Here is a 16,841-nt window from a genome sequence, read left to right as displayed (position 1 = left end):
AGTTCATGAGAAATGAGTGATGATCGCTGCATACATGACAAACGTGTCTAGTGCTTGTTGCCGTTGTCATGACATCAGACCCTCTTTATTTGCTTCATGGCATGTTTACTAAGAAGAGCTTTAGTCAGCCATCCGAAGCTTTACAATGTGCTGCCATTTTGTTCTCTGAGAACTCTGCCACCCGGGTCACATGATGTGGGTCTGGGGCCTTAGCTGTGACGTAGCCTCTGCCTGCCCTGCCTGCCCTGCCTGGTAAGGTGCTAGCGTTCGGTGTGCTGTTCCTCTGCTGCCTGCTCTAACCTGAGACTGCCTCATCTTTTCTCTCTTTCAGCGAGGTCAAGGATCGCCCCCCATGCCAAGGTGAGCGGAGTTTACTGATGACCCAAAATGTGTGTGTGTCTGTCTGTGTGTGTGTGTGTGTGTGTGTCTCTGTGTGTGTGTGTGTGTGTGTGTGTCTGTGTGTGTGTGTGTGTGTATGTGTGTGTGTGTGTATGAGTATATCTATGATTATGTTGTGATTGGTGTGTACATTGTGTCCCTTGACAGATGGTTTTATCTAAAGCCACTTTTGTCACACGCTGTTTCTGGGAATCATTGCACTGTTTTATAAAAATATGTGATCCTCAAGAGCTGAACACAAGTACCAATTCTAATTCAGAAATGTAGACATTACATCATTCTCTTGCGGGTAACACAATTTTTGAGTGTTGGGGAAAAAAGAAAAATTGTCTTGACCAACATGTAGCACAGCAGCCTCCATATCCGTGAGCTATTTAGAGCAGCATTCCCTTCAGTAGAGCTCAATCCCATCACCAGGGACAACAACAACAACATCCTTTCCCTAGTGAGAGAGAAAAACAGAACACAAATGTAAATGAATAGCTATGTCTGTGTCTGTTTCAGTGACTGTATGGGGAATATAGAGTGTGTGTGTGTGTGTGTGTGTGTGTGTGTGTGTGTGTGTGTGTGTGTGTGTGTGTGTGTGTGTGTGTGTGTGTGTGTGTGTGTGTGTGTGTGTGTGTGTGTGTGTGTGAGAGGACAGCAACCTCATCTCAAGAGTGAAGAAGGTGGGGATGAGCAGTGTATTAGAGAGCTGATCTCTCTAATCTCCTACACACACACACACACACACACACACACACACACACACACACACACACACACACACACACACACACACACACACACACACACACACACACACACACACACCTCTTCCTTCACATGCCTAAATCTGGCTTATGCACAGCACTACATATTATTGTGTGCAGTCTCCTCCATCCTCTTGTCTTTAGATAATATTGACTCTCAAATTCTCAGATTTCAAATCCCGTTTCCTATAACCATATGGGCTCGACCTTGCTTTCATATCTTGATTCATATAATATATAGATACGACATTCCAGGATAAACTTCAGGGGATCAGGGGTTAGCTTAAGGCTACGGTAAGAATCTTCTAACAATGTGTGCTTATGTAAAAGGTTATTTGTTCTAACCTTAATTACTTAATTGCTAATTACTTAGTGCACACTACGAAGGGCAGTACATATGAAGTGAGACAACATGGGTGTGGGTTGGGCAGGAAGTCTTTAAGGTTAAACAGGTAAAGGACTACAGATGTGGGTTGGGCAGGAAGTCTATATGGTTACACAGGTAAAGGACTACAGATGTGGGTTGGGCAGGAAGTCTATATGGTCACACAGGTAAAGGACTACAGATGTGGGTTGGGCAGGAAGTCTGAGAGGTCAAACAGGTAAAGGACTACAGATGTGGGTTGGGCAGGAAGTCTATATGGTTACACAGATAAAGGACTACAGATTCGGGTTGGGCAGGAAGTCTATATGGTTACACAGGTAAAAGACTAGAGTGCTTTGTTTACTTTACTGTTAGAGGGTGAGTTGCAAAGCATTAATGTCTGGAAATGTCTAATGTCTAGAAATGTCTGTCAAATACATACAGTATATACTGCAGTGCACATACCATACAAACATATACATATACAGTACATCCTGTGATACCAGTGATGAAGGGGTTGGAATGATGTTATTAAGGACATTAAATCTCACTTTCACACTCACTTTAATGATGTGAGTAAAACATATACAGCACAGAAATCATACACATAGAGATATGCATACATTTATTCATATTGTGCTTGAATCCATACATTGTGCATTTAATTGTACTGGCTCTACTGCCATTAAACCATATAGATTTCCTATGCTGAACATCCATTTCCCCCACCACCTTACAGCCCTTACAGCTTCAGAAACAACAGATCTCACTGTTCTGCCACAGAGACCCGGCTGTTTGATTAGGAGCAAACCATGCAAGGCAGTGGGACTTGGCTTTGTGCTGCTGTGAGACCTTTAAGTACATGTGCGAGAACGAGCATAACTGTGCCTGATGATGACTCATTGTCTCTCCCTATGTTGTGCTGCCCCCTAATGGACTGGCGGTGTAAAGCCAAGACGCAGGAGGTGAGTGAATGGGACAATTTTAGTCATGATCCTGTGTGTCAAGACTAGAATGACCTGTAGGGTAAAGTAAGAGCAGAGAGGTTCTAGAATGACCCAAAAGGGTAAGGTGGGAGGTAATGGTAGGGAGGAGGAATTGGTAATTCTTCTATTTATTTTTTAGACATTGGGTTTTTGTTTTCAAGAGTTGAAGCATACACAATTTGTACTCATTGGGTTTTTCTAGACGAGAGTTGAAGCATATAAATATTTTTAAACATTGGGGTTTTCTAGACGAGAGTTGAAGCACTAGAGTTTCCAACAAAAGAGGTATTTGGGTGGCAGGACTTAGCTAGCCATACCCCTTATGCTAGCCAAGATGCTAACTATACCCCTAATGCTAGCTAAATCCGTGTGAAGGATGTTTGCTGCTAGGTCCAATATCAACAAGCACTCTAATTAAGCTTTCTTACTTGGACCCCCATGGAGAAAGCTTTTGTAAGAGTGTGTAAATGACGTTCATTGACTGTCTTTGGCTCGACCATAGTCTACTAATCCTTTCATGTCAACTTTGTTTTATTTCACCAGTACAAATTCTAGTTATCCCCAGAACAGGCTAGATTTAGAGCATTCATAAACGTCTCTTTTTCCTATTAGCAATTCAATAGACAGTGCTGTGAATGTAAAGCTGAATCCAGAATGACAAAGCCAAAGTGATACATTTCTGGCTCCAACACTGGTCAGCCAATCACATCACTGAACGCTTGGGCATTTAGTGCCTCAGCTGATGGGTCAGATTGATTGATAGATAGATAGATTGATTGATTGTTTGCCTCTGCTTGTGTCCATAGACGAGATGCCCGTTGCCAAACACAAGAAGAGGAAAGCCAAAAAGGAGATCCTTGAAGTGGATGACCCCGAGGAGAAGAGTTGAGTTCAGTTAGTGCTTTGTAAAAGTACCCTTTAAGAAGATGCTACAGAAAAGAGTTGAGTTAGTGCTTTGTAAAAGTACGCTTTAAGAAGATGCTACAGAAAAGAGTTGAGTTAGTGCTTTGTAAAAGTACCCTTTAAGAAGATGCTACAGAAAAGAGTTGAGTTAGTGCTTTGTAAAAGTACCCTTTAAGAAGATGCTACAGAAAAGAGTTGAGTTCAGTTAGTGCTTTGTAAAAGTACCCTTTAAGAGCACGCTACAGAGGTGTGACTTAAGGGCGGTGTGCTTTTTTCTATCTTAACTCCACAGTTGTTTCATTGTTTGTCAACTTGTTTTGGTCAAGATTGTCATTGAGGATGGAAGGTTTACTGGGTTTTTGCTATTGTTACCATTGGAGTTTTACAGTGAAGTTTACTAAAGAAATGCTTCTATAACTTAGATCTCTCTTTCACATACTCATGCACACACGCACACGCACACACACACACAAACACACACACACACACACGCACACACACACGCACACGCACACGCACACGCACACACACACACACGCACGCATGCACACACATACACACACACACACACATGCACACACACACACACATGCACACATATACACACATACACACACACACACGCATGCACACACATACACACATACACACACACACGCACACGCACACGCACACACACACACACGCACGCATGCACACACATACACACATACACACACACACACACACACACACATGCACACATATACAGGTCCGGAGGATGGGACAGAGATGGAGGGTTTGTCCAGCCGCCGTGAGTCCGAGAGCAGGGAGCCCCTGACCCCAGAGCCTCCCCCCAGCCCACCACAGAAGAAGAAGAAGAAAAAGAAGGCTCAGAATCTTGGTACAAAAGCACCACAGTGCCACCTATAGACCGCTGGCTAGAAGACAAAACTGGAAAAATATCGACATACTGCTCTTTTGAATCTAGTATTTGTGTTTTTATAAATGGTCAACATTTATTTTATTATTGGATGACGACTGTTAGGACCAAGCAGTTGGACATTTACTGATGTCAAAAGTCATCATTCACCTGGGTGAAGGCTAGGGATGAGAACCGATAAGATTTTAACGATTCCGGTTCCTTATCGATTCCTGCTTATCGAACCGATTCCTTATCGATTCTCTTAACGATTCTTATAATTTGGTAAGGGGCGAAAAAAGAGCACAAACGGGTTTTTTACATTAATGTTCTTTTACATACATTTCTAGAATGTTTACATACACATTTAAATAAAAACTTACATAACTTAAATAATATGTGTTCTGTTTAATATAAACGTTCATACAAATAACAATGCTCCTTCCTTACAGAAGACGTACTAACTGCAGCCTGTAACGATGACAGACTAGCAGCCTCTGAGCCCGTCTGATTTAAAACGTCATCATTAGCTTAATTGGATGGAAATGGAGATTATTTATAGAGCGAACGCTGGTTTGCACAATGGAAAAAATGGCACTAACAAAATCGCTGAATTTTCTGATCTGACATACAGCCCTTGTTATTGAGGTAAAGGACTGTATCATATTTTCTTGTAGGTTGCTTGGTTGTATTGCTAATAGCGAACTATTATGCTAAACGCTTCTAATAGCAATGTAGAGTCCACTACAAACACAATTACGTACTGAAACATAATTACTTGTATCATGTACAAACTAGGCACTCAGTATATTTAACACTTAGCTATTGCTGCCACTGAATTGGCTACGAGAAACTTATCCATATCGAACTGTCAAACTGAGGGAGCTGCACGCGTTGCTTGCTTATTAACGGAGTATTTTGTACAGCCTAACCCTACCCTAGGACCAACAGAGGGGAGGCAAGCACTGCCCCTGCCTCTAGCCAACGGTTGAAAATAGAAGATTATACAGTTAAGCTAGCCTAGTTATGTAGCCTAAGTTATATATAATATATGACAATGTCCAACATCGCCCATTCTGTTAAGCAATTCAATGCTAAGTTTAGTTATGGTTAACACGAAAACGCAAACGTTTGCTGATAACACACGAGTAACACCGTTTTGACTTGAGTTTACCTTGGCAAGTAAGGGATGAAGCGCCGACGTTAGTTGAGCTGCTGCTGGCATCGAAAACATGACATTCTTTTAATTTTATACCATGTGTGCTCAAGTGCTTATTCATGGTAGATGTACTTCCTCCCTTTGAGGAAATAAAGCCACACTTTAGATCGCTTCTGTCGAGTTGCCATTTCTGCTGCGTTCTGACTTTATTATAAGAGTTCGCGCATGCGCAAACGGCACAGAGACCCGTTAACAGACCCGGTTATGAATTTGGCTAACGATTCCAAAGATTCGGCTCATTGGGAACCGGTTCTAAACAAGACCCGGTTCTCGGTTCCCATCCCTAGTGAAGGCAGACCAGATGTATGTGTAAGCGTGCACGTGCGTGTGTGTGTTGTTTGTGTGTGTGTGTGTGTGTATGTGTGTGTGTGTGTGTGTGTGTGTGTGCGTTGGCTATTATTTCCTGTTTGAGTCTGGTGGTGTGGTGCTTGCTTGTAGAGCTGGAGGGGGATCAGGCTGAGCTGGCCAATGGAGACGCAGCGGAGCAGCAGGCAGACGGAGAGGAGGTCACCAGGAGGACTAAGAAGAGGAAGTGAGTGAGACACGCACAAACGCACGCTCACGCCCACGATCACACACATACACACAGACTCACGCACACACTCACGCACGCACACACATCTTTTTCTCACATCTCTCCTCCTCTAGACGGACCTATCACCCTGTTTTCTCATGCCTGCCCTCATCTGTGTAGTATCAGGCCTTCTCCCCCAATGTCTCTCCTTGTCTGTCTCTTCTAATGTCTCTCATTGACTGTCTCCCCCAATGTCTCTGCTTGTCTGTCTCCCCCAATGTCTCTCCTTGTCTGTCTCCTCTAATGTCTCTCCTTGACTGTCTCCCCCAATGTCTCTGCTTGTCTGTCTCCTCTAATGTCTCCCCTTGTCTGTCTCCTCTAATGTCTCTCCTTGTCTGTCTCCCCCAATGTCTCTGCTTGTCTGTCTCCTCTGATGTATCCCCTTGTCTGTCTCCTCTAATGTCTCTCCTTGTCTGTCTCCTCTAATGTCTCTCCTTGTCTGTCTCCTCTAATGTCTCTCCTTGTCTGTCTCCTCTAATGTCTCCCCTTGTCTGTCTCATCTAATGTCTCTGCTTGTCTGTCTCCTCTAATGTCTCTCCTTGTCTGTCTCCTCTAATGTCTCTGCTTGTCTGTCTCCTCTAATGTCTCTGCTTGTCTGTCTCCTCTAATGTCTCTGCTTGTCTGTCTCCTCTAATGTCTCTCCTTGTCTGTCTCCTAAAGGAAGCCGAAGACGGTGGAGATGCAGTTCCATAACGAGCTGACGCTGGAGGATGAGGAGCTGTCGGACGCTCACGGCTCCATCCCCCAACGCTCGCTGTTTTCGGCCCCCCCCATGGGCCCCAACTTCCCCATGGGCAAGGTGTTCGTCGACAGGAACCGTGAGCGCCCCCTAGCACCCCCTACCCCTCACCTCTTTTTTTAAGTTGATTTCTGGGCTTTCTTTTTATAAACGCCTGCTCCCTCTCCTCTCCCCTCCCCTCTCCTCTCCTCTCTTCTCTCCTTTCCCCTCTCCTCTCCTCTACTCCCCCCTCCCCTCTCCTTTCCTCCCCTGTCCTCTCTCCGCTCTCCTCTCCTCTCCTCTCCCCTTGTCCTCTTTCCTCTCCTCTCCTCTCGTCTCTCCTTTTCCCTCTCCTCTCCTCTACTCTCTCCTCCGCTCTCATCTCCTCTCTCCTCCTCTGTCCTGTCCTCAGGCCAGTTCCACCCCAGTGAACGTATGGACCTGCCCAGGCACAGCATGCAGCTGGACGAGTTCATGGAGGTCAGGACCATGTGGTCCACACGGGACGTGGCCATGAGGGTGCACAGCGGCTTCAGGTTAGAGGGTCAAAAGTCAAACTAGTGCAGCTGTAGGTGAACGCCTGGCTGCACCTGTCAGAGACACGCCTACTTAGCTGCACCTGTCAGAGACACGCCTACTTAGCTGAACACCACTGCTTTAGGTGATCAAGAGTGTTTTAATGATATTGGCATTAATGAGTTCTGCAGGGATGGACAGAAGATAAGCAGAACAGAACCCCTGTCCTTTGACTATTTATTTACAGTGGCTGGGTGTTCTTTTGGCGATTAAGTGGTTAGTAATGTGATCTGTATGTGTGACATACTCACTAATGCACTGTGTTGGGTGTAACTGTTGCAGGATCAATAGGCTTCATTTGGGTTTGGGTTTTCCCATGGTTTGTGTGTGTGTGTGTCTGAGTGTGTCTATGTGTGTGTGTGTGTGTGTGTTTGTATGTATGTATGTATGTATGTGTGTGTTTGTGTAAGTGCAATATGGTTTGTAGACAGGGTGACATACTCTCATACTGTATATACTATATTGTATTGCAAGATCATTAGGCTTTTCTCCGATAGTTTCCTGGCTGTTTGTGTGTGTTCATGTGTGTGTGTGTGTGTGTGTGTGTGTGTGTGTGTGTGTGCGTGTGTGCGTGTGTGTGTGAGTGTAATGTGGTTTGTAGACAGGGTGACACTCTCATATGGGGTGTGTTTTATTGCAGGATCATTGGGCTGTTCTCCCATGGGTTCCTGGCTGGCTGCGCCGTGTGGAACATTATAGTGGTGTACGTGCTAGCAGGGGAGCAGCTCACCACCCTCCCCAACCTGCTGCAGCAGTACCATCCTCTGGCCTACCCCGCACAGTCTCTGCTCTACCTGCTACTCGCTATCAGCACCGTGTCTGCTTTCGACAGGTGTGTGTGTGTGTGTGTGTGTGTGTGTGTGTGTGTCTGTGTGTGTGTGTGTCTGTGTCTGTGTCTGTGTCTGTGTCTGTGTCTGTGGGTGTGTGTGTGTGTGTGTGTGTGTGTCTGTGTATGTATGTGTGTGTGCGTGTGCGTGTGCGTGTGCGTGTGTGTGTGTTTGTGTGTCGGTGTTAACAGCATGTTGATGGTGACCTCTCTCTTCTCTTTATTGCCCCTCCTGCTGTCAGGGTGAACCTGGCCAAAGCCTCCATGGCTCTGAGGGGACTGCTTACTCTGGACCCTGCAGCCCTGGCCTCCCTCTGTGAGTACTAGGGCTGGGTATCGCCACCTGCCCAACAATACCATGCATATCACCATACGTATCTCACCATACAATACATCACCATACATATCACCATACATATCACCATGCATATCTCACCATACAATACATCACCATACAATACATCACCATACATAACACCATACATATCTCCATGCTTATCTCACCATACAATACATCACCATACATATCACCATACATATCACCATGCATATCTCACCATACAATACATCACCATACATATCACCATATATCTCTCACCACACAATATATATATCACCATACATCATCATACATCACAATATCGCACAGGTATCACGATAGTACTCCTGATGGTAATTAAGATTTTAGAAGGACAAATGAATGTCACATCCCTGTAAGCAAAATGACGTCCCCTAGACGTCCTGTAATGGTCTCTCTGGACGTTCTAAAAACGTAAATGTGTATGGTTCCCGTGACAACTTTAGGACGTTTTGCACGACGTTCCAAGACCGTCCCGAGGACGTTGCGGTGACAACTGGGAAACGTTTTCTATAGGTCATGGGGACGTTATGCAGGACGTTGCAGGCACCTCCCGAGGGCATTGTGGTTACGTCTGGGGAACGTGTTTCTATAGGTCCTGGGGACGTTCTGCAGGAAGTTGCAAGAACGTCCTGAGGGCATTGTGGTGACATCTGGGAAACGTGTTTTAGACGTCCTGGGTACGTTATTCAAGGATGCACCGCGGACGTAGCAGGCACGACCGTTTTTGCTGAGCTAAATGAAGAAAATAAAATAATAATAGATCGCGGAGCCGTCATTTTGCTTACAGGGCGCACACACACACAAGTTCAAGTTCATGTATTTTACACATTTCATATGATATGCATAGACACATACACAGACACACACGATTACGGGCATGGGAATTGAACCGTAAACCTTCCTATTACTAAACGAGATCGCTACCTACTGTCCTAACACTGTCTGATTAAGATTGTGTCACTTTAACAGGTTTATCACAGTGTGAGACAGCCAACAAACTTAGTCTTTTTTTCCGAGGGTTTGAGGAAAAGCATATTGTAGCAATCTCAGTCACTACGCATTGAGGGTTTTCCGTAATGATTACTTTTTAAATTAACATCCATGGCACATCACGGACGTGCGGGCAGGGAGGCAGAATAACTAGCCAAATAACTAGCCAAACTAAGAATGATGACACACACACACACAAATGCTTCTTTACTGATCTGTGCTATAAATGTAATGTCTGCATGATTCCAATACAATGCATACATAGGAAGGTGACCAAGTGTCTAGCTTTAACATATTGAGCTTTCCATAGGCCTTCAAAGATGCTGCAACAGAACGAAGAGCTCACCGGTCAAATTGTCTGATTGGAATTTCTTTAAAAATCCCGTCTCGCAAGCAGAATCTGGATTTGACAACAATTCTAATATTTAGGCCTATAAAGCAAACGTGCACTGCCCTTATTATGTTTTAAAGGAACAGCCTAATCTGCCGTTAGAAAGTTATTTAACAACACGCATATGCTGCATTTTAAATAAAGCGCAAACCCTCGGTTTCAAACGAGGAGCGAACTGAGTGAGAAGGATCCAACATGGCCAAGCAGACTAGCCTTAAAAGCTTTTTTTCAGAGGCCAACTGAACTGAACAACAGTGATGAGGGTAAACCTTCTGACGAGGATGAACCTGTCCTGTAATACCTGCAGTGTTGCGCGTTTCCTTTTATTATAGGCCTACTGCGCGCCGAAGAGCCGCGAGCGGTATTGCAGACAGAGATTTTGAAAAATTATAGCACTCGCAGCATATTGAAAATTGGAGCTTTGAACTTAGTTCAAAATTTTGAATTACGAACAATGAACTGAGCAAGTTCATGTAGAAAGTGAACTTTCCAAACACTGAATACCTGACTCATTGAACAGAGCAATGACCATGTTGCGGCGCTCATTTTAACGCCACAGCAGGTTGCGCTTAAAGGCCACTTATTGACGCGCATCAGACATAAATGTTTTTGTTTCCCATTGTAAACTTAGGCAAATAAACATGTTGCATTCTAAACTACCTGATTATGTTATTATTTAAGCTATGCAGGCGGTCAGTTTTCTTCAATAGGCTAATTTAGAAGCAGAAATAGGTTAGATATTTGGCCGGCTTTTCATTAAAATGTCGGTCAAATGAAAAACATTTTTCTGGTTCAGAGAGGGCCATCAGAGGACGTCAAGGGGACGTTTTGGAAGGACCAAATGCGAATGTCCCGCAGAGGACCACAGGTAAAGGTTACGGGGACGTTTTTAAAGGACTTCCTGGGGACTTATGCTGAGTGACCAAATTATAACGTTCCTTAATAGTCCGTTTTAAGGCTGATGCGAACGTCACGCAGAGGACCTGCAGGTAAAGGTTACGGGACGTTTTTAAAGGACGTCCTGGGGACATGTGCTGAGTGACCAAATTATAACGTTCCTTAATAGTCAGTTTTAAGGCTCATGCGAACGTCACGCAGAGGACCTGCAGGTAAAGGTTATGGGGACGTTTTTAAATGACGTCCTGGGGACGTGTGCTGAGTGACCAAATTATAACGTTCCTTAATAGTCCGTTTTAAGGCTCATGCGAACGTCACGCAGAGGACCTGCAGGTAAAGGTTACGGGGACGTTTTTAAATGACGTCCTGGGTACGTGTGCTGAGTGACCAAATTATAACGTTCCTTAATAGTCCGTTTTAAGGCTCATGCGAACGTCACGCAGAGGACCTGCAGGTAAAGGTTACGGGGACGTTTTTAAAGGACGTCCTGGGGACATGTGCTGATCAAATTATAACGTTCCTTAATAGTCCGTTTTAAGGCTCATGCGAACGTCGCGCAGAGGACCTGCAGGTAAAGGTTAAGGGGACGTTTTTAAATGACGTCCTGGGGACCTGTGCTGAGTGACCAAATTATAACGTTCCTTAATAGTCAGTTTTAAGGCTCATGCGAACGTCACGCAGAGGACCTGCAGGTAAAGGTTATGGGGACGTTTTTAAATGACGTCCTGGGGACGTGTGCTGAGTGACCAAATTATAAATAGTCCGTTTTAAGGCTCATGCGAACGTCACGCAGAGGACCTGCAGGTAAAGGTTACGGGGACGTTTTTAAATGACGTCCTGGGTACGTGTGCTGAGTGACCAAATTATAACGTTCCTTAATAGTCCGTTTTAAGGCTGATGCGAACGTCACGCAGAGGACCTGCAGGTAAAGGTTACGGGGACGTTTTTAAATGACGTCCTGGGGAGGTGTGCTGACAGACCAAATTATAAGGTTCTCTAAAAGTCCGATTTAAGACTCATGCGAACGTCACAGAAGGACCAAACGTAGACTTGCTACGAACGTCAAAAACGTTCTGGTAACGTCCTCTAGCGAACGTTGTGGCGGGGACCAATTGGGGACGATTGGGGACCTTGCGAATGTCCTGTTAACGTCCTGGGGACGTTCCCTGTTTGCGGGGATAGCTCTTATAAGAGTCTGTAATTTGATGTATCCATAATCTCTTCCTTTTACCATGGCTTGGTTGAATTCCTCATCAGTTCTCTCTAGTTCACATTATATAAAGATAGAAACACGTTTGGAAACACATGAATGGTTATTTTTCTTGTTTTAGTGTACCTTGTATACAGTTAAAAGTGTATGGAAATGAATGAATGAGAGAATGAATGACTGTTTCATTCATAAGTAATGATTAAACAAATTGTTGTTTGTTTTGTTGCAGTGTATTTTGCGGCTCTCATCTTGACTCTGAGTCAGCAGATGACCAGTGATCGCATCCATCTCTACCACACTGCCAATGAAACACTCTGGTGAGAAACACACATATACAGTCTTTCTCATTCACACACACACACACACACGCACGCACACACACACACACACACACACACACACACACACACACACACACACACACACACACACACACACACACACACACACACACACACACACACACACACACACACACACACACACACACACACACACACACACACACACACACACACACACACACACACACACACACACACACACACACACACACACACACACACACACACACACACACACACAATTACTGATCTCTCTCCCCCTTCGTTAGGCCTCCTGGATCAGAGCAGCAGCTCCTGAAGCCCTGGATCGTGGTGAACCTGGTGGTGGCTCTGCTGGTGGGTTTGGCCTGGGTGTTCATCTCCACCCGGCCTGACATGGACTACACCGAGGGTGAGCAGGAGGAGACTGTCTGGGGCTTTTAGGGTTTTAACTGCCCCATTCAGTATTTACTTTACAAAGCAGGGGCTTATTATCTAAATCAACTTATATATTTATGTAATATGTGAATGATATAAATGTATTTTCTTAGTAGTCAGTGTTAGCTCCCAGGGAGCCAAACCATGAAACCTCTGGAGCAAAGCCCCTCGTCCTTAAAGTACTCTAAAGATCACACAGTTATCATAATGATATCTAAAGATCACACGGTTAAAATAATGATATCTAAAGGTATGGTTATCATAATGAAAGCTAAGATCATACAATTATAATAATGATATCTAATATCTTCCCTGTTTGAGCTGAAATGAGAAACACTGTCTTCCATGTCCTGCAGAGTTCCTGATGGCGATGGAGGTGGAGGATTATAGACATGATGACAAGCTGGATATCCCAACCTGAGGTCATCACTGAAGATCTTTGGTCTTCTTTCAGACACCTTCATCATTCATGTCAAGGGGATTATTTTGTACAGATAATAATTTTGTACATGTGAATAGATTATAGCTGTGGGTATTTTTTTAATAAGAGAAATAAAAACTGTTGTGGAAATTCATTTGGCTGTCAGCAGTGTTTGGAGTGTAACCTCACACAGTGGGAGAGCTACCCAAGCTGAAGGCTGAACCACTTGGGAGCACTGAACGAACTAACCAGTGAACGAAGGACTGAACGAATGGTTAACTGCAGATTAAAGAGTTTCATTTAAAATGTATATGTTGCTGGGCAGGTTAGCCCTCATCGTAAAACGTGTCATGCCTGTCCTAAGAGATGTCCTGTCTTATTAGTAGAGCGAGGTGAAAACCAGTTCATTGATCCAAACATCTTTGCAAAAGCATGTTAATTAAAGGCAGGATAGTCTTATTTTTTTTTGTCATTTATTTCACTGTTATAGAATTTCTTAACATATTTCTGCTACCAAACAGCCATCCATTGAGAATATTGTGTGTACTGTGATGAATGTAGTAGCCCAGGACAGTGTGCCTGAAGTCTCTCAGGGTGGTCAGGAAAGTTGTAGTTGTCTTTAGAATCGAGAGAGATCCACCTACACATTCTCTGTTACCCTGGCTCAAGAGCAACAACGAATTGGGCAGGAGACAATGCAACCGTTCACGTATGGGTTTTAATTACGTGCCAAATACAATACAAAAGAATCCCAAACATAACAAAACACAACGCAAAGCTCCTGCCCCCTCTCTCCAAGGCCAGGCCTCTTTTATCCCGTCAGGTGGGACACGCCCCGTAGTTGGCACCTCCCATCCCGGAACATGCGGGACTAGGGCTGACCTAGACCTAGAGGCTGAGAGAGAGAGAGCAGACAAAACAAGTAACAAGTATCCGCAAATACAAATACAATCTCCTGCAAGGCCAAGGTGGCCGTAACACTCTCACACACACTTTTACTGAGAGAGTGTTTCCATGGTTCAATGGAGTCCCTCTGAGGATCTTACCAGTGAAGGCTTCAGTAACAGTAGAGCAGCACTGATAGAGCTGATGATGTCTTTGTCTAGACCAGGACTGACAGTCAGAAAGAGATGGAGACGGAGGGGGTTCCAATCATAAATCACTCATGACTACACTGATATAAGCCCATCATAAATCCCTCATGACTACACTGATATGAATCTCATGATATCTGTTTTGTGCGCCAGCATATCACGTATTTTGATTTAATTCATGTTTAATTTCCTGACATTCTGTGTTGAGGATCAACTGAAATAAGTACTGAATGATTAACTACTTACTAACCTCGACCGTTCGGTCATGAAGGGAAATATCAGACTCAGGCTTTGGCGAGGTTGTTTATTAAATGGCAAGTGTTTTTAGGTCGCTTGTTGTTTTTCTTGCAATGTTTGCTCTTTTAGGAAGTTCTCAATTTCCTCCTGGTTGTTGTTGTTGTTGTTTTCATTTCCGTCATCTCCACCTCCAGTTGTAACTATTTCTTGTTCATCTGGACAGTAAATCTCACTATCAGAGTGTTTGCTATAGCTCATTTTGTAAATGAAAAGAAATTGTAATAGTAAATAGAATTTTTTCTTTTGAGGTCTCAATTTTTCTCCCGAAAAATCTTCGTCGGAGGGCAATACGCAATTCCCTATCGCCCACTGAGGCCCGAGAGCAGGCAATACGCGGAATACTAGGAATGACCATGCATTAGCTGATCAGGACACTCGTACTATCATTGCCATATAATAATGTCCTTTATTACTTTCCCTGACTGTTTTTCTGTGTTTTCCATGTTGGTGTTTCTGCACTGTTTCCACAGCCACATTACAATATGAATCAGGTGGATATGTTTTAGGATCTATCCTTGAGCTTTTTGGGTTTAGAACAAATAAAAGACACTATTAAACCATTACAATGCTGTTGTGTTTTCTCCATTTGATATTTCATCATATTCATTGACGCATGGCTATGATTCACACATAGTTATTTCAGTATTTTCACTTTGTTACTGTACTTAAGTACATTTTTACGTATCTGTACTTTACTTAAGTAAAAATATTAGTGCATACTTTTTGCGTTTCCTGTCTCCCTCAAAAAAAGGAGTTGCTAGCCTTCAATAATTCACCTTCAAGCAGTCAGTCCATATCCCTCGTCCGGGATATTAGTTTTTTTTGTAGGGTATGTTTACATTTGATTTAAATTAAACCTTTTTTTACTACATTCCTTTTACTGACATGATATTATTGCTGAGGTCTTCTTGAATATATAATCAGATATTCCATTTGTTTTTAGTTAATGGAAATGTTCAAAAACATCAAGGCATGTAAGACAACTTAGAAAAGTCTAAAAGGGACTGTAGAGGGTTATCGAGGTAAGCAGAGTGATTGCTATGCTAAGGTAATGTTCCTGACTTTTGAATATTGATATATGTATTTAATTTGGTTACTGACACGATATTATAATGTTATCTAGCGAAATGCATGTTGACATACAGCGATAGCATCAAAATAACATGATTGTATCTTCATATTGAACGTAGTGTAAAGATAAAGCTGGTAGGTTAGCTATGTCAAGCTAGCGTGCCTTGTTCTGTCCAGTTTTACATAAAGCATCAAAATAACATGATTGTATCTTCATTATATATTGAACGTAGTGTAACGATAAAGCTGGTAGGTTAGCTATGTCAAGCTAGCGTGCCTTGTTCTGTCCAGTTTTACAATATCACACAACCCAATGCGCGAATACTTTTACTTTTTATACTTAAAGTACATTTAAAAATAGGTACTTTTTACTTTTACTTCCGTAGGATTGTTGATGTAGTACTTTTACTTTTGCTTTTACTTTTATTTTCCTGAGTACTTGTACTTTAACTTAAGTACTAAACCTCAGTACTTCCTCCACCATAATATAATGGTCATTTGAACAGAGGCAGGCTATGGAGCTTTCCTACTAAATTAATAATACTGGCACCTAGTGGTCAAGTATCTGTATCTCCAGTCTCAACTTTGTGGACTTAAGAGGTGCCAAGCAACCACATAAACACACAGAAAGAAAGAGAGAAAAAGAGAGAGATTGCGACTACTCAATGCACTGAAGTCATGGCCTCATCCCTGTGGCTGTAATGTTCAGTCATATACATAATGATTTATTTCACACATGTTGTGGTTTCTAATGATGTGTGAGGTGAAACGTCAGGTCTGAACTTTGGTCTGAATTTCTATTAATTTCTTTTCCTGAGATGGTGATTGTTAACTTTAACTAACAGTAATCAGTGGAGGTCAGGTAATGGGAGTAATCTATCAGGCTCCATCTGAACTCTCTATCTTTAGCAGCCACTCCTCTGCCTGCTTCTTGGTCCTGGAAACACTGCCTCTGTCCTTGAGGGATGAATCATACCACTTGCCCAGGCATTTTATTGGGTTCTCTTCAATCGATGGTGTGTCTTTATATTTGTGTTGGCCTATGTGCAGTTGCTGTAACATGTCTTGGGAAGCACACGGTGTATATGTTTTGAAAGGTGCTATATAAATACATTTATTATGAATAAAGT

At 43.3% G+C, this 16,841-nt stretch overlaps 1 protein-coding gene across 1 annotated transcript in view; it reads left to right on the top strand.

The window, feature by feature from the left end:
* tmem237a (transmembrane protein 237a) overlaps positions 1-13,249 on the top strand; it is a gene marked incomplete at both ends in the record, with an annotated part of 15,329 nt that extends 2,080 nt beyond the window's left edge. The window contains 12 exons of the mRNA XM_080839775.1: positions 332-360; positions 2,467-2,480; positions 3,308-3,385; positions 4,156-4,287; positions 5,963-6,056; positions 6,759-6,916; positions 7,229-7,352; positions 8,033-8,224; positions 8,461-8,534; positions 12,297-12,384; positions 12,681-12,802; positions 13,185-13,249. Of these exons, the coding sequence (XP_080695901.1) occupies positions 332-360; positions 2,467-2,480; positions 3,308-3,385; positions 4,156-4,287; positions 5,963-6,056; positions 6,759-6,916; positions 7,229-7,352; positions 8,033-8,224; positions 8,461-8,534; positions 12,297-12,384; positions 12,681-12,802; positions 13,185-13,249 (1,170 nt within the window). The remainder of the gene's footprint in view (positions 1-331; positions 361-2,466; positions 2,481-3,307; positions 3,386-4,155; positions 4,288-5,962; positions 6,057-6,758; positions 6,917-7,228; positions 7,353-8,032; positions 8,225-8,460; positions 8,535-12,296; positions 12,385-12,680; positions 12,803-13,184) is intronic.
* Between the last annotated feature and the right edge of the window lie 3,592 nt (positions 13,250-16,841).

This window comes from Sprattus sprattus, assembly GCF_963457725.1.
Source record: "Sprattus sprattus genome assembly, chromosome: 5".
NCBI classification, from domain to species: Eukaryota; Metazoa; Chordata; class Actinopteri; order Clupeiformes; family Clupeidae; genus Sprattus; species Sprattus sprattus.
The sequence above is the reverse complement of the archived record's forward strand: the minus strand, read 5'-3'. Positions and strand labels throughout refer to the sequence as shown.